The sequence below is a fragment of the Odontesthes bonariensis genome, chromosome 23, assembly GCF_027942865.1.
Source record: "Odontesthes bonariensis isolate fOdoBon6 chromosome 23, fOdoBon6.hap1, whole genome shotgun sequence".
Taxonomy (NCBI): Eukaryota; Metazoa; Chordata; class Actinopteri; order Atheriniformes; family Atherinopsidae; genus Odontesthes; species Odontesthes bonariensis.
Window position 1 is genome coordinate 15,205,071 of NC_134528.1, and position 24,609 is coordinate 15,229,679.

Consider the following 24,609-nt stretch of genomic DNA (forward strand, 5'->3'; position numbering starts at 1 on the left):
GTATCAGGCTACGGAAGAGTATTTAGGGCCAGGCATAAGAAAAAATATTTATATTTTGCCTGTCGAGAATTAAAAAAAAGTCGACATGTCGAGAATAAAGACGACATGTTGAGAATAAAGTCGACTTGTCGAGATTAAAGTCGAAATGTCGAAAATAAAGTAATTAGATGATGGACCAGAGGGGTTGACTTTTTTCTCGAAAATTCGACTTTATACTCGACATTTCGACTTTATTCTTAACATGTCGACTTTATTCTCAACATGTCGACTTTATTCTCGACAGGCAAAATATTATTATTCTTTCTTATGCCTGGCCCTAATACTCTTCTGTAAACAGGCAGATGTCAGCAGTCAGAAATCCACATCCAGTACATCCTAACGGTATCACGAGCAAACAGCTGTGTGAGTGTACAAAATCGGGGTGTTGGTCTAATTACATCAAGACTTGTTTCTTTATCTTAATTTCTTTAAACTGCGCCTGGGATTTCTGAACACATTTGCTGAGTTTGGTAGAAATCCCCTAAAGTTCCACTAGAGGTCACTGCAGGACCTCCTTGAAATTATAAGTAGGTATAGAATAGATACTTGGGAGGTTTCAGAAAAGCTGTTTATTCTGATAACCTCGTATTCATATCTTTGGTATATGTGTTTGTGTGTTCCCACAGATGCTGCAAAGACGAAATTCTCATTCTTAACAGACACGAACGTCAAATCATTCATCCGACAAAAATTGAACAATGCGGTCAAGCTCAACAAGTGAATGGATTTCCCCCAAAAAACTTTTTTTTTCTCTCTCAAACACATTCATTCACACACGCATCTACAACACTCATCAGGTCCAACAACACTACATTATTACCCTTCACGCATACAACACCACATTCCAAACCCTTGCGCAAACATAGTCTACGAACACAAACAAACACACTACATTGCTATCTCCCTCTCTTTCGCTTTCCCTTTTTTGAACTTTTGAACGTGCCGGTGTGCACAAACAATTATTATTTGACAATAAATGATCAACTGTTTGAAGAATGTTGATTTTTCTTTGTTCTCATTTCTCGTATTTTAGCAGTCTGTAGAAAACATTGTGCTAATGGTAAGTGGTTGCAGTCTTAATTTGTATGCAGTTAATTATTGTTAGTGTTATGGTTAAAAACTGCATAATGTAATGGTAATGCAGTTAGTATTATAGTACTAAAATTATAGTATTCTATAGTAAAAAAGTATAGTAAACATTCTGTTATTTACTGTAGTATATTTTTTTGTTTTTGTGGTATACTGTAGTAATATGCATGTAGTATACTGTAGTAACAAAACTGTAGTTTTTTGTAGAATACTACAGTTTACTGTAGTAAAAAAACTATAGTAAGGTCCAAAAACACTATAGTATTTACTATAGTAAATATAGGGTATACTATAGTTTATTTACTATAGTAAACTATAGTTTTTATGTAGTATACTACAGTTTACTGTAGTAAAAAAAACTATAGTACGGTCCAAAAACACTATAGTATTTACTATAGTAAATATAGGGTATACTATAGTTTATTTACTATAGTAAACTATAGTTTTTTTTCATATGGGTGTGTGTCAACACAGGGTTGATGGCTTGTGATAAAAACTGACATCTGTTGTCTGTTGTTGTGTATTGTTTCATTGATTTCATGGAGGGACACGAGTGTCATTTATTTAAGTTTCGTCATTAACATTCATTTAAAGACATCAGTAAGGAGCGTCACATATAACTATAAAAAAATGGGATCCCTGCTGTTTACATCTCCAAGATTAAGATTAAGATCAGATCTATTGGTCATGCATACACATGAAATTTGTCCTCCGCTTTTAACCCATCTAGTTTGGCACCTGTTGACACACACAGAGACACTCAGAGACAGATGCCAACCTGGAGCGGTGGGCAGCTATTCACAGCGCCCGGGGAACATGGGGGGTACGGTGCCTAGTCAAGGGCACCTCAGCTGTTACAAGGAGGTGGACTGACACCCCTCCAGCTGTTAGTTTCACCAATCTTTTTGAGTGGCTAGAGTGGGAATCAAACTGCCAACCTTCCGGTTATAAGACGACCGACCCTAACCACTGAGACCGTCGCAAATATATGGCTATAAAGTTGACCACATCCCTGCTTCCACGAGTTCTGACCCACCCACATGAAAGGTACTACCTCCAGTAGGCGTCCTTAGGCAAGACCCCCTTACGCTACTTGCCTACCTGGGATATAAGTGTAAGTCGCTTTGGATAAAAGCATCTGCCAAAGGCATAAACATAAACATCGTATCTACATGATGTCACTTGGAAATAAGTTTATCTTGCTGCATTTCCAGTCAAACAAACAGGAAATCCCCACTATGTGTTCAGGAAATGAAGCTTACTTGGCATCTTATCTGCCCATCTGTTTCCCCTTCAGTTTCTCAGATCTTAAGTATGAGATTACCCACATTACATGTTTTTTTCTTTATAATTTTGCCTCTAAGCCTTAGTTGTAACCAACTAATATTCATATTTTTTGTTTAATTTTCCAAGGAAACAATAATCTTGCAGCCAGTTAATATATTTTCATATCTGTAAGTACAAATGCAGTAATTTTGTGATCAAAGAAAAATAAGAGTTGAAAATAATAATGTCATTTTTAACATTATTTGAACATTAGTGTAACTCTCTATCATTACACTGGGCAGGCAAAATCTCAGCAGCATTCTCCCTAACCCATATTTAGGGACTCAAAAGGCTACTGATATCTGGGCAAATACAATGGCAAGACATTTATTTGCGGGAATCAAACCTTTATTCTGGCTTGAGCAACAAAATAAATCTCAGTAAATCACACAAAACAATATATTTTATTTTATCAGTGTGGATGAGAGTCTAATCCCTGATAAAATGTGACCTCAGAATAATTTCTACATATTTACACACAATTATCAATGATCGTCTTGTGACAGTAGAAGCCTGCACATCATTTGTTGCTTTCACCCAAAAGATGGTAAAAGTTCATAATTTTATCCTCTATTCTTCATCTTTGTTCAGTAGCATCAGTCTTTTCCTCTGTATGTGATATTTGTGAAGGTAGATGTAGCTCCTTTGTAGAGAGGATTGTGCCCCTGTTGATAAAACATACATGAAGACATGTTAATGTGCGATTCACACAACATAGATTTGAAATGCTTGGAATTTCTAGAAAGGCAGTTTAAAGATCCGCCACATATTAGTAAATTAAAATGCAGGTCTTAAATTATTATTTTCCTTGCATGTTGATTACATTCATTTGTTTCAGGGATGTTATCTTTTATATCACACATTTACCTCTTCTATTTTGTGAGCACTGTGATTCTTTGCTATTTAAGTCCTGTTGGATTTGGGTGTGTTTATAAGGCCACAAATTGGCCTGTTACTTGTAAAGACTGATTAGCGTTGGCTAATTCAAACCCAGCCCTTCCGCTGACTGCCCTTTGTTCTGCTGGGAGTAACAGCGTGCCACAAAAATAATGAAATGCAGCTTCAGAAAAGAGGAACAAGGCACTTTGTGTGTGGCATTTTATCTGTGTTGGTGTGTGTGTAGGAAGTACCGTTATCGTTTCGTACTTGTGTGCGTTCAAAGAGTACGAAGGAAGTTTCGCAAGTATAAACATTTAAAACTGTGACTAATCCAGTAATTCCATCTTAATATATAACCAGTTTCACATAGTTTCCAAATACACCAATTCATATGTGGCTACATTTTTGCGCATGCAATCTCATACTAAATACACTCACCGTGTCCCACTTGGCACGAGCACGCTCTTCCTCAAATTTGGCAAACTCTCGTCTGTCATGGATGGTAACCAGCAGCTTCCAGATCAGCAGAGCAGCCAGGCCAAGGAACAAGATGGCTCCTGCCACCGACAGAAGCACCACCAAAATGTCTGGACCTTTAGGGCAGTCTGGATGAGGGCAGAAAGAAATAAAGGAATAAGTAGACTAGACTCACAAAAGAGCCTGAGGGTAGGCCAGAAGGAGTCTGATTTCATAGAGCGATTTCACCCAATTGTCAATTAGTTTGCAACTTACTGCTCTGCTAAATGTTATGGGTTTTCTGATATAGAAGTGTGTGCCACTGAAGCAGGGTTAGCACGAAGCAGCAATGCTCGCCATGCCGGCAGATGCATCAGACTTACAACGTGGTTACTCCTTAAATAAATGGTATTTCTGAAAGTTATTAGTGAAGATGGAAGATAATATGAGCAACTTAATGGTGGTGAACAAACTGTTAAATACCAAAGAGCAGAGAGAAGGACAGGCTGCAGTGGAAAATAGTAACATCTTAAAGCTGGGCCACAAAACTCCCTTTCCTCATTATGGTCTGGCAAAATGCAGGAATCCGATTTGCACTGTTTCAACAGGAAAACAAATTAGATGTTAGACAGTACTCATTAGCTTGAAACACTCCATCAGCAAAGTGGAAGAATACATAACTTATGCACTCCTCAGTCATTTTTGACATCATGAACTGCTCTTAAATTGTCCACCAAATGGGTTTCTGAGTAATGTGCAAGGAAGTTAAAGGCAAGGTGCTGCTGAATCATTCTTTTTTTTACATCCACATGCTGGTAACCTAAATACATGCAAGTTTGGGGACTTCCAAGAGTAAGCGAGTCAGACAATCAGTTTATCACCCTCATCAAAACAGCTGGCAGAGTCAGTGAGACAAAGAGAATGCAGGACCAAGTTGTGTTACAGTCTGTTGTCTTACTCAGGATCTTACTATCAAATCTTGATTTAGCAAACTGGGTCAACTAAGATAAGAAATTTACAAATGTTTGGTTTTGCTCTTTTACAATCCAGACTATCAGCATAGTTCTGATGAACCAAGCTACTCCACCTTGAAGTTAGAAAAAAAAATTTTTTTTTCCCTCACTTAAAAAGTGAAGACAATCAAACCCAGAGGACACAGACTACCAACATTAATTTGGAATAATCTCCCTGGCCTCCTAATGCATTAAAGTCCAATATTAACCTTACTTTGGGGGCTCTCCTTATAGGTCCAATCAAAACACTTTGGGATCTGGCTCTTTTTTGCTGTTGGTACCCAACTATAAGATTTTTTTCCGTCATGGTTTGATGCAAAGTAGTCTTTCATTGTAGAATTTCTTGTGGAGTACTTTTTATAGCCCACAATAAGCAGCTACTTGCTGTGGCTGAAAAAGACAAAAGAAATGAGAGAGTTGAGCCTTGTGTGCTTCTATGGAAAATATTTTTAGTAGGGCAAAAAATGAGTTAAGTTTTGGAATTAAACATTAATGAGTGGCCACAGGTTACTAAGATGTTGACACTGGTTAGTACTGCCTGGGAGTGACATAATTAAGTCATGACCACAACTTGATGTTGCATTGGAACGTGAAAACTAACCTGTAGCCACGTCTTAATACCTTTATTTATTTTCATTTTCATTTTCATTTTACCCAACCCTAACCATCTGCTTTGTTATCTTAATTACATAAAATTAAACTTCATTAATTTTTAAATGACATGCAAAATGCATCCTAAGTGGTGTTATTTATACACAAGGCCATGACATAATTTTGCTTTGATGCGCAAACAAATGCGCAAGCTCTTATTTATGCTGTTTGATCTTATGTGTTTTGGGAACGTGTGGTTATGACAAAATGATGATCTTACCATGCATTATCTTCTGGTCACAGAGCCATATCTCATTCCCTGAATTAGTTTCGTTACCATGTATGAAATGTGAAAATATTCTTTGACTATTTCAACCGGCAAACTTTGTAATGGGAGAGAACAAAAACTGTAATGTTGTTGGCAGGAAAACCAGACAAATTTGCAAAAAGATGCCAGAAAGAACAAGGTGTTAATGTTTTATGGGTGTGCCAGTTTGAGTAGCCACATTCATTCACACACATTCATCTGATCTAAAATGTTTTGTTGGGGCTCCTATAATTTTTTTGTAGATTAGACAAGGATTTCATTGGTGTAGACAGATATGCGTTAAGCTTTTCATATGATATGATGCCACACTATTTGTATTCATAATTAACTTTTAACCTATAGTATAACAGCCATCTGGTCCATTAGTGAGTGTACTTGTTTGCCAGGCTGGTTACATTTTAAAACATAACATTAACACCATCGAATGTCTTTGAGCGTGTGGTTTCACGCACAAACAGTACGTATGTGGGCAGCAGTCCTGAGTAACCTACAAAGACAACCTGTGTGAACTTTTACAGCCAACATCAAAGCTCTTTTCCTCTTCCTCTCTCTCTCATTTTTACTTTGCTCAATTTCCGGCTCCTGAGCTTGACCCTTTTGATCCCTACAGCTTATACACATATCTTGCCATGTTGCTACTTTAAGATCATCGTTGCAACATTATCCATTAGCACATTACTTGATTAAAAGTGTTCTTTGCCTTTCTTAGCTCACTTGACTTTCTTTTTCTACCTCTCCTGTTTTTCCTCTTGAGGGGATGTAGAGTCAGCAGGTTCTCGGAGGAGCTGGGCCGCTGTTTACAACCCTCTTTGACACTGCAGGGTGCGCCTGTGTTCAAGGCAAATTGTGGGAAGCTTCTCTGCTACCCAGTTGTGTTTAAATTAAACACACACATTCATGAAAGGTATACTCCAAAGGGCAGACTTTCTCTGGGGGCAATGATGGTCATTAAATGCTGCTCTTCCCCACGCTCTCTCTATTTGGCCACTCAACAGGCAGATGAAGAGAAGGCAGCAGGGAGGTGACAAACTGAGCTTGGATGAAGAACAACACGAGCCATGGAGGTCAGCTAGAATTTTGATAATACAAATAATGGTGATGGATTTGTGGTGATTAAGTTGTGTTATCTGTTGTTACCGTTCACTTTCATTCACATATAATCAGCACAATATGATGAAGAACCATAATTTATGTTGTTGTATCAAAAGATTTTTGGTCACTTGATGTCAGCTAACAACCTGTAAATGCAATATTACTGCATTAGTTCACTATGGCTTCATGTAATAAAATGCACCAGACACTAAGACAAGTGTAGCATTTATTGGAGTTAAGCCCTGTAGACACACTTAAATCTGATATTTACTCCAGCTGCATAAAAACTAAATGTTGATGTATTTGATTTTTTCCTTTTTTAACCACCAGCCAAAATTTGATTGATGAACCCAGTGAGAACTGAAGTAAGAACTGAGAGAATATGTGCTTTTGACAGTATATCTATGCGGGTTTGTCAGCTTAGAAAATCCACAGGTGCAGATGGGTAAAATATGAAGCAAGTTAAGCAAGTCAAATAGCCAGGATATTTTTTGCATCAGTACTTAATAGTGTTTCAAAAGTTAAATAGAATAAGAAAATATTGCTGCATCAAATCAGCCAAGAGAAGAAGAAAAGAAACAAAGTAGGCACAAGTGTATGTATTTAAAAATCAGTGTAGCTCAGTTGGTCTGCATATATCAGTTAGATCTCTCTAACCTGGCTCCTTGACAACAAACAGGATGGATTTGCCACTAGCATCCTCATAGTACTGGAAGCGCTCCACACAGTCATCCTCATCTTTGTAAGTGCAGTTCACAGCATTGGTGTCATGAAGCACTGTGTGAAAAATGTAAAGGAAATAACTCATCAGTTGGCCAAGACATGAATCTACTACCTTTTTATCTGTATAAACAATAATATCGTACAGATTTGTCTTATTTCAATTCTATGGAAAAAAATCAGTGAAGAAATTCTCAGTTTTAGTTTAACATTCAACTTTCTAACAAACTATCATTGGTTCATTAATAGTTTACTACTGATTTACAGAAAAATAATAACCTATTATTTATTATAACAAAAATAATAATGTAATATTATAAATCAATAATAGTAATAACAACTTGCTCCTCACCTGTTTTAAGTTGTCATCATCCAGTCTATTTTTACTTAATACTACTCCTTGTTATTAATAGTTAACCATGGATGTTGTAATTCATTGCCATCTAAGTTATGATCAGTAAGTGCTTCTAACATTAAAAGTTTTGTTTTCATGATGAGAGTTTTGATAAGCCGTGTCTCACCAAGTTCATCTACAAGCACAATCTCATCTTTGCAGATTCGACTGCAGGTGTTGTCCTCAAACAGCTTGCCCCTCTTGAAGTGTTTGCATTCCACACACTCCCTGCCAAGACCAGAAAAACATTCACCGCATCAGTTCATTTTAACATCTGTCAGGAAGCCAAACTCAGATCACAAGCTTGTTCATTTGCAGACCTACTTCTTCATGGTACAGGCATCCGGGCAGGTTGGACACTTGTCGCACGTGGCCCCATAGGCTCCTGGTTGTGTGCATTCACATACCCCACAAACACACTGGCCCCTGCCACTGCACAGCAACCCCAAGGTAGACATACAGGTGTCAGTGCGTCTGGAACAGTTACAGTTTTCTCCCTGCCAGTCTGGTGCACACTGGCAGAAGCCACAGTTACACACGCCGTGGCCTGGGGACGAAGAAAGACAGTGTAAACAGTAACAAGTGACAAGCCACTTTAAGTCTGGTTATTTGTTTGGCTTAAACTTCAACATGTGGTAAATTCAGCTGTAATATAGACAAAGAGAGCGAACAATGAAGAAAAGGAAGGAAATGTGACAAGTGAAGATTTATGTGAAAACATGGATGTGGTCGGTTGAAGTTGGAAACAAGCTTTGTAGCTTTACAGCTCAAATCCTCATGATTCTACACATTCACATAGTATTCAGTGTCAGCTTTCGTACTCTGATTGAATCGTTGACTCCAGAGACTTCTCAGTTAGTTCCACCAACTTGGGAACACTTTAAATGTAATGCAGTTCAGTACACCACAAACAACCACAAGCTTGATATTAAACAAAGTCATACAAATACCTTTTGGAAAATGTCAACACAAGCTGCAATCGTATATCGTATATATTCCAATAAAACAGAAACAATAAATGTCATATTAAAGGATAAGACCGGTTTTTTGACATTGGGCCCTTGATTTCACATTATAGCATGATGTTCTACTCACCCCTGCTTGTTGTTGGTCATTTGGAGCTGTTCCGAAGATATTCGCGAGGCGTCTGGCTGCTCTCTTGAGATATTCGGCCATGAAACGGTTTCCTATGGGCAAGTTTATACAGGCACAAACTATGCTGTTTATAATTTATTAATTACTCTACACTAGAACTGATAACGTGGAGGTGCGTCGCTTACTTAAAAAAATCCGGGTTATTGTAATTTTGATTTTTTTGTCGTAAAGTGGGTGTTACTGACGTCCTCCTCGTGCTACTGCCACAGGCAGCCCACAGACCTGCTGCCTATTTATTCATTCGGCTAAAATTCAAAATTAGTAACCCGGATTTTTTTAAGTAAGCGACGCACCTCCACGTTATCAGTGCTGGTGTAGAGTAATTAATAAATTATAAACAGCATAGTTTGTGCCTGTATGAGCTTGCCCATAGGAAACCGTTTCATGGCCGAATATCTCAAGAGAGCAGCCAGACGCCTCGCGAATATCTTCGGAACAGCTCCAAATGACAAACAACAAGCAGGGGTGAGTAGAACATCATGTTATAATGTGAAATCAAGGGCCCAATGTAAAAAAACCGGTCTTATCCTTTAAGACATTGTGTTCATTTAGTACAGAATAATGTACAAAATCAAAAATGTGTATATATCTTCCAAGTCACAACATTTTAGTTGATTTCAACATAATCCCTTTAGGTAAATGTGTAGTCAAAATGAAAAATCTAAATGATTATAATATGCCATTTTAAAAGATTATTATTAACTAATGTAAAATGTATTCATTATAAATATGATTACTGTAAATTGTTCAGCAACAGCCATTTAGTTGAAAATGATCCCTGTTTGTGCAAATCTCATCGACTGATGAAATTGAAATAATAAAATGCTTAACTGCAGCTCAGATAGAATAGAATAGAATAGAATAGAAAAATACTTTTTATATAGAACAAGAATATAACAAACTTTTAAAAACAAAACTAAAGAGATTGAGCTTTAGCATTTTGCAAGACCTCATGAATGTATTTCGCATGATTGTTTTCAAGAAATTCGATTAACTAAGAAGGGAGGGATAAATAAGACACCATGGAATGAATCATAACCTTTTCATACACAACTTAACATAAAATGAGCACTTGGAAATTCTAAGTGGTCAAGACTGAATTAATCTGTGTCATTTTCCTCTGTAATTTCCTTATAATAATAATAATATATAAGTTTTATATAGCGCTTTTCCGAATGCTCAAAGACGCTTTACAAAGGAACAAACAAAAACGAGACATTAAAACAAAAAGACAACTTATATCTTTTACTACTGATCTATCTTTAAACCGTTGCATATTCCCCACCATGCTAGCCTTGTTAACCACCCCCCCCCCCCCAAAAAAAAATATGATGTTATGTGTAAATATGTTAACATTTCTTGGTTGGTAAGACTTTTAGTGGTTTTGTAGGTCTGAGTGGTAACTGATAATCCTAAAACTACTGTTCCATTGTGTGGCTGCGGTGTCTGCAACGATTTTATTTTTGGCTGCATGATTCAACGCATCTGTGAGTAAATGTGTGCACATCTTTGGCTTGTTTTCCTTCAAAGTCTCTAATGTGTGTCAGTGTTATTGTGAGTGACAGTGCAGAAAATACTGCGGTCAATCGCTACAGAAAACAATGCCAGATAAAACAATGAGACAGGAAGCTGCTTGGGACAGTCTGACTGGATAAAAGATGGTCCGCGGATAAACTGTCATTACCAGTTGACCACAGTACTGCTGGCTTTTAATTATACCATTCTGTGGCAGAAGAAGAATGGTCCTCACACTGTATATGGTGTTTGAAGACAAAAGCAAACCATGTTGTGCACAGACACACTCTTAGAACATTTCCAGTACTCTCCCAGTTGGCCCTTTTCTGACCAAACATGGGTTTATTTTTAGCCTCATTACACCACACTAACCAATGAGTAAGCAGAGAGGTATTTTCATGTTACTCCATGGACTTTGGGGAGTTCAGCAAAACATTTCCCTATGAGAGCAGAGAAGGGGGGTTGAGTGATATATGAGATCTGATGATGTAAGGAGACATAAAGCAAAAGTCTGTGCCAAAACTTTGCACTATGCATTTATGTTTAGTTCTCCCTTTCTGTCTTTACATATTCTGTGTGTTATTTTAATCTTTACCAAAGATGTTTGACATTCAGCAAAATATTTGTTTAGCTTCACATTTGAAAGAAAGATGCGTACAATGGTAGCACCCTCATATCTGTCCCTTAAGCATGGCTGGAATGGTTTACCCAACATAAACAGCAAAAGTAGCTGGAAAAGCAAGCCCGGCTACACTCAAAGTTGTTCCTCTCTACCTGGATAGAACCAAACTAGCTGATTTACTGCTAATTTATTTTTAGCGTAAGTGCTTCATTGTCAAGCCAAAGTTGCATGTTTATGGCTACTTTAACATTCTTAATAATTTTAAATGTGCAATATATTAATTTAGTTTTAAAATAGTATCAAATGTAAAAAAAATGAACCAAAAGTCAAGAGAATATGACGAAAGAATGAACCCAAAGCGATTTTTCTTTCGAGAGTCACTCTGTAGCCATCTTGAGGCCTCTTGGCAGTTAGTTTGGATTAACAAGGACATGTTCCTGTCTTAATTGATGTATCAACCATAACTAATATTTTAATGATCACCTGGCCATAAAACCAGCATATACACAATCACAAGTCAAATCAAAAGCCTTTTTTTTCCTTCTTCCTAAAATTCTCTTCTACTATTTGCTCAGGGATTCACAAAACTGGTTTAAGGCTTCATAATGTATTGTGGCCACAGTGAACAATGTGGTTAGAAGGTGGTAACTAAATGCTCAAAATCTTCCTTGGTAATACGGTGCATGTATACTTTCTTTTTCTTATTCAATGCTCTGTCTATAGTATGCCTATAGTAGCTATTGTGAACTTTCAACACACACTTGCATCAGTTCCACAAATTAACACAATTTAGGCTTTTTTAGCTTTTTGAGGGGAAAGGTAGGACATGCATCATACAACAATCACTTACATATCTGAAGTCAAACCCTCTTTTTTGTAGTCTAAGGTCTCAGTTGATCATTTCAAGGAAGTATCTCCGTTTTTGTGAAATGTCTTGCAATAATCTAATACTTGTATACTATCTAAACATCAGTTAGTAATGCAAATGATCTGCTATAAGAGTGAAAGGGTGGTTACGTATGGTCTGATGCTTACAACAGTTACATCCCACAATGAAAATCATACTTACAAACACCCTGAAGGCAACATCATGTGTTTCCAATCAATGACACACTCAAAGAGACTAAAATGTTGTGGGCACCAAGTTAAAGCTGTTAACAGTTACCAAAACACAAACTAATTTCCACTGTTCTCAAATCTACACCCCAACACAAAAACTTTCAGAAAAGAAAGTCCCCTTTCAGTTCCTCTTTGACTTCTGTCAAAGTGAAAAAAAATACGTGTTTTTTTGTGCACGAATCCTTTTGAACTCTGTGGTACAAAACTTGGCTCGGTTGACACTAACATACAACCTGAGCTTACACTCACACATGGTGCACACGCTACACCATATGTTTATTGTGAATACAGAACATGTCCTGGGCAGAGGGGAGAGTTGTTATTGCATGTAATTCTTCCCAGATGAGGTGGGTGGCAAGTCAGCAGGGTTAAAGGGGGTACCAGCATTAGCACCAAGGTACGCAACTCCTCTGAAACGCTACCACAACCATGCAAAAATAATCACCGTTGTCAGTATGTCATTTTATTGTTCTTCCCCTTTCCAAGTGTACCCAAACTCCAGTGTACCCACAGTAAAGTGTTCCATGTGAAAACAATGTAAAAGGAATGCTTTCTTTAAAAAGCTGGGCAGTTGTGTCAAATGGTAAAATAAACAGAATTATATCATTTGTCAATTATTTCAACCCTTAAATCTGTATCTATTGTAAAATGTTGCAACTGAGAAATTATGTTGCAATCTTTATTTCTTTAATGTTCAAATACTCATGGTTCATTTTAGATACTGAGGTGACCAACTGCTATATTGTACCGTTATGTAAAGCAAATGAGTAACTCCTACCTTCGTCTTATAAGATTGTAGCTGCTCAACAGTGCTGGGCCTACTTTGGTATATTTTTTGTTCATATACCGAGCCAAATAGTTTCAATGCGTCACAGGCCTGGACTGTAGGCACGCCAGTTTACCACCTGGATGCTTTTATTATGAAGTCATGCTGTAATAAATGCCAAATGTAGTTTTGCATTTTCTTGCTGAAATAAAACAACATATGTTGCTCCAAAACCTGTATATCTATATTTTAGCAGTGACTTCACAGATGTGCCAGTTAAGCTGCCATGTGCTCGGAGGCCCTGGTGGCTAGCGGGAAGAATGGGCTGATGATAAGCTGGAGGATTTATCCTGTCCTTAGCTCTGAGAAAGCAGCATCAATTTTTTTCACATTAAAATTAAAACTTGGATTTATCAGACCACAGAGCAGTTTCTCAGACCATCTAAAGTTGGCTCAGTCTAACTTTCTCTTTTGCATGAAACAGCTGAGCCAATGAAATGCTTTCTACAAAAGAATCATGTCTGTTTTTAGTACAATGCCACCTCAGGGCTTGATGATCACAACGATTCAGAACTGGCTTTCAGCCTTGCCTCTTGAGTTAACTTGAAAAAAATGTACCATAGATGATGAAATCTACATTTTCTTTGCAGTTTTATGTTGGGAAAATTATTTTTAGACAGCTTAACTATTTGTCCACACAGTCTTTCACAGAGGGATGAATGAACCACTGTCTTCGTCCTAGTATACATGCACAGGAGCAAATTCAAGTTAAGGATGTCTGACACTGTGGACTGTGTGAGAAAACTTTCTCTGTGGAAGATAAGCGTGCACGTTAGTATAGCTGAATCCACTGCACAGACGCTGTCTTTCACTTCCTTGAATGGTGGTTTTGTCATATGATGCTTTTGTTATAAAATCAGGATTTTATTAGAGCAGAGCAGCAGTCTAGAAATACTTTAAGTTACCGTGAGGCCTGTTTTTCAGTCACAATTTCTGATGCGTTCAGCATTTCTGACAAAAGAAAAAGAAAAATAGAATAAAAAAGAAAATGTAAACCTCTGCCTCAAAGTAACTTATAAAACCTTACCTGAGCATAGTTCTCCTTTGTAGCGCAGGCAGTTGAAGTCATCACACTCACACAGCTTTCCCCAGACCTTCCCAAAGTCACTGCTGTGACACACACACTGGCCACACACACAGTCTCCACGGCCACTGCAGATGGCAGACAGAGGTCCTCTGGATCCTGCGGGTCCACTGCAGCGATCCTGCTCTGTAGGATTATAATCACCCTCTGCACACTCACAGTATGGTCCTAAGCGCCCCGGGTGGCACTGGCAGATGCCACACTCGTAAGTACCATTGCCATGGCTGCATTTGGGGCTATTTAGCTGGGCCTTGGCCTGGCACTTGCAGTCGCACTCAAAGGTGACAGTAACAGAGAGGGAGTCCTTGAAACCCACAGGTTTGATGATGAAGGTTTTCTTCTTTTGTTTGGGGCAACCACGAGCTCGTGCCTCCACACTGAATGAGACCTGGATAAGACGAGTTTAGATTAAATAACATAACATATGTAGAGTCCTTCAAAGAAAAAAAAAGTCTGTAGTCTGATTGTTGTTCATTTAATAGCTACTCATTTTTTACCCTTATCAAGTCATTGTCAGAGGAAACAGCACGAAGGCAATTCATGGAATGTCTCCAAATGCACTTAGTCAAAGAAATTTTTCAGTCAGCTTTTCATCCATATCTGGTAAATGTCCAAAAGTGGGTCGTTACTACATCTGGAGAGATATCCATATATGGAAATAACAAGAGGATTTGAGGCAAAGAGAGAGAAATGTGTGGAGGCCAGGAAATGTCACCTGGACCGAGGAGAGACAAAAAGCCTCAGAGGGGGAGAAATAAAAAATATAAAAAAGTTTTGCATGACAAAGTTGGCACAAACACAGCTGACAGAAGAAAAGGAGAAGAAACATCATGTATAAGAGATAAACACAGAAATGATGCTGATCTGTTATTTCCATCTATTTGGCACCCTATGACAAGGGAAAATCCACTTTTACAGGCATGAAGATAGCAGCAAAATACGGGAAATGGAAAAATTGGACAGAAATTCTGTCCAAATAGACAGCGAAAAATAGCATATAGAACTAACTCACATATCTGCCATAGTTATTTTTGCCATAAAGATGTGATTATAACATACAAGTGACAACAAGTTGGAAAATAAGTTGTACAAGTTGTCATTTCACCAGATAAATTGTGTTGATATTTAAAACAACAGTAACTTATTGAGGCCTCTGGGACTTTTTGAAATCCATGCAGTTAGTGGTATAGTGCAGGGTATGTGTGGGTATACTCCTTATACTCTATCATCATAAAGTACAACCACCTCTAAATTCTCCATAAATTTCATCAGACCAAGAATTTTATGGCAGTTTGTTTTTTTCAGGAGGGCAAAGACATGACATGCCCTTTCCTGCCTACTAGTTGCCTTCATTGGATGGGCTGAAGCACTACTTTTGTACTCATTCTTACGCCTTCTTGTCAAGTATCAGAAGATATATGACAGTATGTGAATAGTACTGGTCAAATTTGAGTCAACAAAATATCAGAGCACTCCTGCGTGTCATGTTTTAAAACACAGATAGTTTTATCCTTTGCCGGACAGGCAAATTTTAAAAATAAGAACATATCTGGGAACCACTTCAACGCTTTACACAAGAAACATGTAGTTTCTCTTAACTGTTATGCAAACTCTCCTTACAAACAACTATAAGAGGGTTTATGTCATCAGGGATTTCTTTCTTTTTTAAATATCTAATCCGAAATTTGTCCCAATCATGCTTGGCTGTTGTTGTTTTTGGTCTCTGAGTCTTAGGCGGGGCTGAGCAGGTATCCTGGGAGCCTTAGGCGGAGTCTGTATTGCCCCTGCCATCACACCTGCTCCTCATCTGCCCATCAAGCCCTCTAACAGGAGCTGCAGGAGCAACCAGTCTTCGCCAGATTGTCTCACATTCATTGTGGTAATAAGGCCGACTCCAGTGGTTTCATTGCGAGTTGCTTTTTGCTAAAGTCTTACGTTTACCTGTCTCTCCTAGTGCTCGTCTCCCTCATCCGATCTTCGTGTTCTGGTTTCCAATCCTGGAAATATCCTCTAACCTTTTCCCTCCACCTGCAGAGTTCCTGTCCAACCTGGATTCAGCTCTAGACTCTCCACTAACTTCGCGTCCTCATAAATTCTTTTACCTTGACTCACTGTCTGCTCTTGAGTCCATATTTTCAGACGGCTTGTTACCCAGCCGTGACAAAAACAGCCTTGATGCAGTGAAGTGGAGTGTTGAGGAAACTAACCGTGTCTCCTACTTTGAGCCCGGAGCAGGATTTGAGGCCTGGGATGAGCTCTCCATTCAGACAGGTGGCGTTAAAGGACAGTGACAGCTCCTCTGGAACACCTTGGAGCTCCAGCTCCACTTTAGAGCGAATTTTCTAAAAACATGGAAGAAGTTTTGAAAACGGGTAACTTTATAAGCATCACACTTTCCTTTTCATTGTCTTTATGAACCTGCACATGAACCGACAAAAACTCCACAGAGTCAAGACTTAATCGAGAATCATTTATCAACTCACTCATCTGCTGCATGAATCAGAAACTCAGAAGAAACATGAAACATTTAAACACAGCTAGAATGAATGTCTACATTTGGTCAACTTCTCACCTCAGCCATTATGTAATTTCTACTAAGAGTCTGGCCCGACATCACACATGACTCATGCATTGTGTGTGTGTATCAACAAGCACATGTCATTCCCTCTAACACCGTCTAGACAAAGCTGTGTGTGTATGTGTCTGCGGCACTTACAGCATAGGCTTTCAGTATGAGCTGAATAACGTTTCCCGAGTCATTGGACAGTGTCCCCACTGTGGTACCAGGAATCAGCTCACTATAGTTCTAGAAAACATAGACAGTCAGACTGGAAGACTGCTGTCATCCAACAGAGTCAAGGAAATTCATGTGTCACTATTTATACATATATTCATCTGTTGAAGTCATTTAAAGAGCAAAAAGTTATTACTATACAAAACATTTTCAGATGATAAAGTAATAAAAATGTATATAATTACAGGATAATGACATCTTTTCTCACAAGCTGCTATTTCAAAGTTACTGAAACGAGTAGATATTTTTTCATTGAGCATTTTAGTGCTGATATATTAGCATTTCTTTTTTATAAATAAAAATACAGAGCAAGAAGAGAAATGGGTGGTGAGGTCGCCTCCACCATTGAGAGATGTCATACTGCTTACATTGGCTTCTTTGGTTTCTGATAATGTTAAAGTCAGATCCTTAAATTGTTGTTAACACACCCTTAAAGTGTGACGACTCCTCTGTAGCCACTGACCACTAATACCTGACTAATTTTTCTTCTATGAACAACATTCTAAAAAACAACAATAAAAGAAAATGCTGGCGGTGCCTAAAATATAAAGACAAAGTGTCAGATGGCTCAACAGAGACATTTGATTGTTTCTAGAAAATATATTTAATTTATAATTTGATGGCAACAGCATATTTTAAAGAAGCTGCGACAGAGATATGTTTTCCACTGCGTGCCATGATCATAACAACACTCAATCCATGTTTGGGAACTGTGGAGAGAAATGTAAGTGTGAGAGTAAATGTTTCTCCATTCTGGCTTGAAACATGATTTTAGCTTCTCCACAGTAAGGCCACCTTTTTAGTTTTTCATTCTGTGTCTCCTGCCTTGAATAGGTGACATGGCGGGACTGCAGGCCGGCCAGTTAGACACTTGGGTTCTTTTACTCTCGAGCTAATGTAACATGTTCTGAGTATAGTTCAGCATCGCTTGCAAAAATAAGCGAGGCCTTTTGAGAAAAAAAAGAAAAGAAAGAAAGTTAGGATGACGTCATATGATTATAGCTTTATAACCTGAAGATATCATTAAAAAATACTGGCGTCTTTACAGATACTCAAGTTGCCCATATCATGAGCTCTAAAGCACCCTCGGGCCTTCATGCTTGCTGGCTTTTGAAATGTAGATTGATAACCATATGGACAGACTCTTTCCTCTTAAGCCCAGAGAAAACTGCGTACTTGATTTCCAAAAATCATTCTAAGTGAATTCTAAGTCCATCTGAAATTAACTAAGGCCAAAAGAAGGCTGTGGTCTATCTGGATTTGTATTTTGTGTTGTTTAAACTTGCATTTGTGGAAGCAGCAGCAAACTGTGTGAACTGACCTTGGTTTTCTGAGGTGTTTATGAACCCACAGACTGATTTCAGATACAGAATCATGTCTGTTTTTGATTCAGTGCTGCCACAGAATTTTTGGCAATACAAACATTTTCCTGTATTTGATAGGTGACAGACATGTCTGGACATTTTGACATGAAACATGTGCATTAAATTCAAAACGGGCAACAACAATTTTATTTTAAAATATTAGATATGTTGTCTTGGTACTGTTTTCTATGTAAAGTCAGGTTAAAATGATTTGCACAAATTGCAGCGTTCAGTCTTTATTTACATTATACACAGTGACCATAGTTTTCTTGTAATCCAGTTTCCATCCAGTGGCTGCAGTAAAACGTTAGGTTATAACAATGTTTCCAGTTTAAAAAGAAGTGAGTTTAAACCAGGCAGTGTCTGCAGTGTGTAAAAGTGTTGTTTTCTTAGTTTCTATTCACCCTGTAGAGCATCATCCAAAAAATACTTTTTAAAACCAGAAACGTTTTGAGTGCTAAAACAAAAAAGCACTACTGTATGTTTAGGATGATTGTAGACTGGGGTTTGTCTTCTCCTCAGTTTCACTTTAAAAAAAAAAAAAGGTAATTGATGTATTTGTATGAGTTTGTTTTATGTGCATGTAACATGTTGTATATAAATGTCAGAAAATACTTGAATGTACTCAGTGTTAACTGACCTGGTAGAGGGGAACCACAGGGTTGGTGACTGCAAAGATGAGGTTGATATTGTTCTCTGACATCTTCTCTGTGATCAAAGCAAGAGAGGGATAATCCTGTAGGCCACACCGGATAATGTGGTTAGCTCAGATGGAATTAAACTGCCTCAGCAAGCCTGCATGTTTAAATTAGGTCTTTTTATTCTCTTTTACAATGTATAAACAAACCATGGTGGTGGACATGCTGTAAACATTATCAGAGCTTAGATGGCACTGGCCATCATTGGGGTGCACAATTCCAGCAAGCCGACCATCAAGTGCCACGTGAGTTTTGGCATCTGAAGTGAAGATCAGCAGGTGGGATGCACCTGGTCGCCAACCAATCTGCTCCTGGTCCCCATGAAAGAAAAAAACAACTGTTTTTAAGATTGAATTTAATTAAATTTCCATTTTCTTTTTACAAAGTTGTTTCTGGTTTACGCTCAAGCAATTTTTTCCCTTGCATCATGTTTATACTTCTTTTGGTGATCCTGAAATATTCCTCTTTGTATGTGTGTGACATTTGAGAAAAGGAATGTAAAATAAAATCCATGCAATGTGTGTGAGACAGAGAATGTGTCTGCCCAAGCAGTATGTTTCTCCACCTTGCACACAGCAGCCTGGATGATGGCATCAAAGCCTCCCTCCGGGGCATCTCGGTTCCTGGACACCATCTGTTTTTTCACCTCCTCTGTGAAGCGGCTCACTTCCTCCGTTAGAGACAGAACATGTTTGTAGCCAAACTGGGGTAGGCAGGTGGTATTAATGCTGTCAGTTAAACAGAAATGAACAGTTAGGCTAAACAATTAATGTCAGGGTTCACCTAAACTGCTGTCAGCATGTTCATTCATCAGAGCTAAATCAGTTTACTTGTTGTTTTTCTTAGAAAATTTCTGTCATGCAAACTCTTGTCCTGTGACGTGAGTATTTGTAATGAGGCTGGGTCGGTAGTTCAATGGATTGTGCTTTCAAAAACATTCCCAAAGAAAACTGCGCCGCTCTGGTGTCTGTAAGATCATTTTGGCCACGCTGTGCTTTTAGCTAAATGCTGAAAGTAGCGTATGAACAGCCACACGATTGCAAAACTAATATTTAACAAGTATGATGTTTTTACCACATCACTACTGTTTTAGCTTTAAACATTTGCTAATTAGCATCAAACACAACCACTGATGCTACTGACAGAAGGATTAGTTTTTCGTGAAATTGGGAAGTTGACGTCACGTGTCAATTGTTTGGACACCATATTGTATTCTTGCTTGCTCTGAGGTTGTTTTTTGTATGTAGGGACCCTGAACTCTAACTCTAACAGCAGTATAAGCCTATAAAAACACAAAAAGTCAGAAGACGATCAGCATCGGGGTTCAAGAGTACCAGTTAGGTTAGAGTACAGTTATTTATTTATTATTTTTTTAAGTTAATTTATATACGTAGATTTTTGGTTAGTGGTAGTTGATGTTATTGTCTTTTATTTTATTTAGTTTTTTTTTTATTTAATTTAATTTTTTTTCTTTTTATTAAGTAATTTTCTTTCTATTACATAATCTTAATTATCGTATCGGCACATGCTATGGAGAGTCCAGAAGATTTACCAATGCCAATGTTTGTGTTATGTTAATCTGGAACTGTTGTGTATTTTTCTTTATGGAAAACTAATAAAGTTATTAAAAAAAGAGTACCAGTTAGGACAAATGTTCAGCCTAATCCATTGCTGAGACATTGTACTCTCGGTAGCAATGACCAACAATCTAATTTACAGACTTCTACTTATAATGTTGTCCCTTGAGCCATAAAGGCAATGTTGTGGGAATTTTGGGAAAACAGTAGAAAACAGTGTCATTTAGGGAAGCTAGTCTCAGCAAAGCAGCTGACTCTGTTATGGTCCTTGGTCATAGATCCTGAGAATACTTTAAAAGTGCTAGGATGTTAAAAAAGAACATACCTTCATTTGTCAACCTCCTCATCTTATGTTATTATTTTTGTGGAGGCAATGTTTCTGAATGTTCATCTGTTAAATTACTCAACATTGTGTATAGTAAATTACTTCACATTGTTACACATATTACCTTTAAAAAGAGTCTTCTGAACTGCAAGTTCCACTTTGTACTACTGTACTGTACTGAATTTCTACACTTGTCTTATCTTTTATCCAAACATTCCTGCAGGCTGGATCTGGGCAGACAGAGAGTAAACCTAAAGTAAAGGTACCCTTGAGACGTTAAACCATCAAATCAATCTCAGCGGAGTCCTCGGGTGGAGTTGCTGTACAACAGTTTGCCTTTAGACACTCTTACTCTGGGTAAGTTACCTGCGGCTGATTTAGAGCAGCTGACTTGGCACCTATTGGTGCCACTATGAGCCTTTAACAAGTGCTGTGACTCTGCCTGTGTTATTATCTGCTGTGTTTAAGATGTTCTCACAAAAATGATATCATCTGTATCATGGAGCTACTTCCCAAATGCAGACATAAACAACCTCTGAAATCAACACCGGCAAGTATTTATTACAAATGTACGAATCAAAGTTTGGCTTTTAATAAGATATATGTGTACAGACAGCAAAAACAGCATCAAAAAAGAGTGGTCCAACATTTTGTGAAACATGCTAGCTTTCATTTAGCCAAAGAGGAAATAAGCATATTTGATAGAATATCAAATTATGCCTTTAAATTATGTCACATTTAGGACTCATTTCCCTTTACGCTGCAACATAATTTAATCTCATTTCCAATCATTTGTTTCTGAATAATTCAATTGATGCTGGAGTTAGTTCAGCATGAAGTGCGTTCATAACAACAGGAAAATCACTGGTATTTTCTGGAATCACTTGGCTTCATAGTCTAGAGCTATTGTAGACCTATTGCTGAGGATAGCATGTGTACAGCTTTACCTGTAACAGGGGTTCTTCACGGCTGCATCAGGTGAGATGTACATGTAAGGCGAGAGCGGCTTGTCCACAAAAGCCCCAAAGCCCATGCGCAGGTTGCTGGTGGTGCGGTTCATGGCCTCAGCCAGGCCTTTGCCCAGAGTCCTCAGACGGAAGAGGTCGTCGTTCATGGAGTAGGAGAGATCCATGAGGTAGTAGAGATCTACAGGGTAGTCTTCCACCTGACGCACCTTCACTGTGAAGCGCTTAGCATCATCTGAGAAATATGATACACCTTTTTGTTCAAGGATCTGCTGGATCTGATATGTTGGTGTTTTCTAAATAATTTCAGTGAGAACATCCAAGGTAATTTCTCACAAGACTTGCCCTAAAACAAAAACAATATATCTGATATAAAACCCACATTCTTCAGTGGAGAAGGCTCACCTGGCCTGAGGGTGATGTGCACTTTCTGGGGCTTTATCTGGGTAACGTCTTGTGTTGCTCCTGCTGCCTTGTTGCTAAGAGGCCGGTCCTCAATCACCTGCAGTTTGCTTGTTGGAGACTCCAAAGCTGACGAAGCGCAGCCCGCAGCCACCAGATTTGTCTTTAAATCACATCGGGATGAGCTGGCAATTCCATGGCCAAAGTCCTGAAAGAAAAAGGCCGGACATTTAACACAGAGAAACAGTTTCAATTCATCTACCTCGGTTTAGAATCACTGTGATTATCAACAAGACTGCTAACTGTAGTAGAGCCTAAATGATTCATTTAATGGTGAAATACTAATAGGGAAGACAGTGTCCAAAAATGGCCAAGGTTTACCCTTAAATTAAATAAATTGACTACATGTCTTCAACAAATGTCAACCAGTTCCTCTTAACAGTGCCAAAGCACAGGCTAAAGTCAACAATTTCAAGTAGCCAACCCTTATCCGTACTGCTCTTGTTTTTGTAGCAGAGAAGTGCTTGTTCATAAATTAAAACCCAAACATGATGAGTCTTTGGGTAGACGTGACTGTAAACAACCGCTCAGAGAGAGCTCATCTTCCCAACCAGATTATAGCTGGCTGATAAGGAGGCCTGTATAAGCCAGGCTGGCAGAGAGCTCATTACCTAAATGTAGAGAGGCAGAAGAGGAGCTCACCTCTTGGAAGCACCATGCACAGCTGGGGTGCACGGCCAGACATTGCTTGCATGTGCTGGCTCCTCTGGAGGTGCATACATTTGAGCCTGAAACCACAAGAAGGAGAATTATTTCTCTGAAACTAGAAACTTTGAGCCCTCTTAAAACGTTGTCTGTTTAGAATAATTTAACTTTTTTTTTTAATTACATCAGCCCAACTGAGAAATTTGAATGTATAATGCAGTACTTTAAAATAAGAACTTTTTGCAAATGTACTTAGCTAAGTACCATTCTAAGACTTACATTGTTACATTTTTCCACTGCATTCATTTGTAGTAACTAGCTCATTTTTTTAATTAAGATTTTGCAATTAAAAACAAGCCTATATAAAACATTTCAAAGCCCTTTTTTACTAAAAAGCTGGTACATCACATGACAGAGATGTGATAACAGACCCGGAAATTGGTTGAAAATTCTGCCACACAGTGGGAAATATACAAGCACAGAAAGGAATTTTCATACAATACATCATAAACAAATATTATCACAATCAAACAAAACTCCATGTTCGACACTTCAAACATAGCCAAGAACTTTCACGTGAGGGTCTTGCAAGGTTTCAAAATCTTTTAATCTGTCTTAGATCAACATTAACAATGGATAAAAACAGAAATGTGTAACAGATTTTATTTCTACTCCGCTTCCTATTTACCATCTCACAACAATCATACACTGTGTATAATTCAGATGGGAACCTGACAGTGTAAGTAAACTGGTTAAAGCTCCATTATCATGTGTATTGATTATTCACTAACATCAACAATCAAATAATAGAAAATCCATATAAAAAATTCAACGTTATTACTTTCTCTTGAGTAGCCTAGACTGTACTTCTATTTACATTTTCATAGATGTGTTGGCCCTTAAATGTTTTATTTCTCTGGGCAAGTCTCACTACATTGTTTTAATTGCGTAAGTTTAAAAACTATTCCTCAAAAGCCCAAGGCAAGGCACCGGTATCCTAATGAACATCACATTACAAGGTAAGCATTGTGAGAACATGCTTTTTATGTATTAAATGGTTGCAAATATTGGTATTCATTTGCCACATATTCTTTGCTTCATGCGCAAAACATGAAAAGGAGCTCACCTCTAACCGCTGATGTTCCTGTGAAAAACAAAACGCACATCCATAACACCCTCTGCGTCGGGAGGGCACCCATCCTGATCAGGGCTCTCTGTGAGGACGCAGCCCGCCAGTGAGCTTCAGGGGGAGTTGTACAAGTGAAGAGGAACAGGAAAAAAGTCATCTGTAACCCACACAACTCCAAATAGAGTCATGTGTCTAAAAGCCTCCCCATTCCAGAGCTCACATATTCATACAATTAAACGCAGTGGGCGGAGTAAGCGCAGCGTTATAAACTGAGAGAGCGAAAGGTCTGAGCAGCACACACTTCGCATTAGGCCAAAATGATCGTTGGACGTTATCATTATTGTTATATATATTCACTGTTTGATTCTCTGGCAATGATGTCAAAGTTGTCTATATCAAATA

At 38.2% G+C, this 24,609-nt stretch overlaps 1 protein-coding gene across 1 annotated transcript; it reads right to left on the reverse strand.

Annotated features, from left to right (window-relative positions):
• Window positions 1–2,780: 2,780 nt before the first annotated feature.
• itgb3b (integrin beta 3b) lies at window positions 2,781–24,389 on the reverse strand. Its single transcript, XM_075456935.1, has 15 exons — window positions 24,205–24,389; window positions 23,076–23,161; window positions 22,377–22,581; window positions 21,954–22,206; window positions 19,670–19,832; window positions 19,254–19,415; window positions 19,047–19,142; window positions 16,965–17,054; window positions 16,456–16,590; window positions 14,192–14,636; window positions 8,252–8,474; window positions 8,055–8,155; window positions 7,471–7,590; window positions 3,772–3,938; window positions 2,781–3,119 (listed from the first exon to the last, which is right to left on the reverse strand). Exons 1-15 carry the CDS (start codon window positions 24,362–24,364, stop codon window positions 3,051–3,053), a joined length of 2,475 nt encoding a protein of 824 aa, XP_075313050.1. The 5' UTR covers window positions 24,365–24,389; the 3' UTR covers window positions 2,781–3,050.
• Between the last annotated feature and the right edge of the window lie 220 nt (window positions 24,390–24,609).

Coding starts and splice junctions, on each gene's coding strand:
- itgb3b (XM_075456935.1), bottom strand. CDS start 24,364: ATGACTTTTTTCCTGTTCCTCTTCACTTGTACAACTCCCCCTGAAGCT. Junction 19,143..19,253: donor ACAGCATGTCCACCACCATG/GTTTGTTTATAC, acceptor TGTGGCCTACAG/GATTATCCCTCTCTTGCTTT. Junction 8,475..14,191: donor CAAAGGAGAACTATGCTCAG/GTAAGGTTTTAT, acceptor CTTCGTCCCCAG/GCCACGGCGTGTGTAACTGT.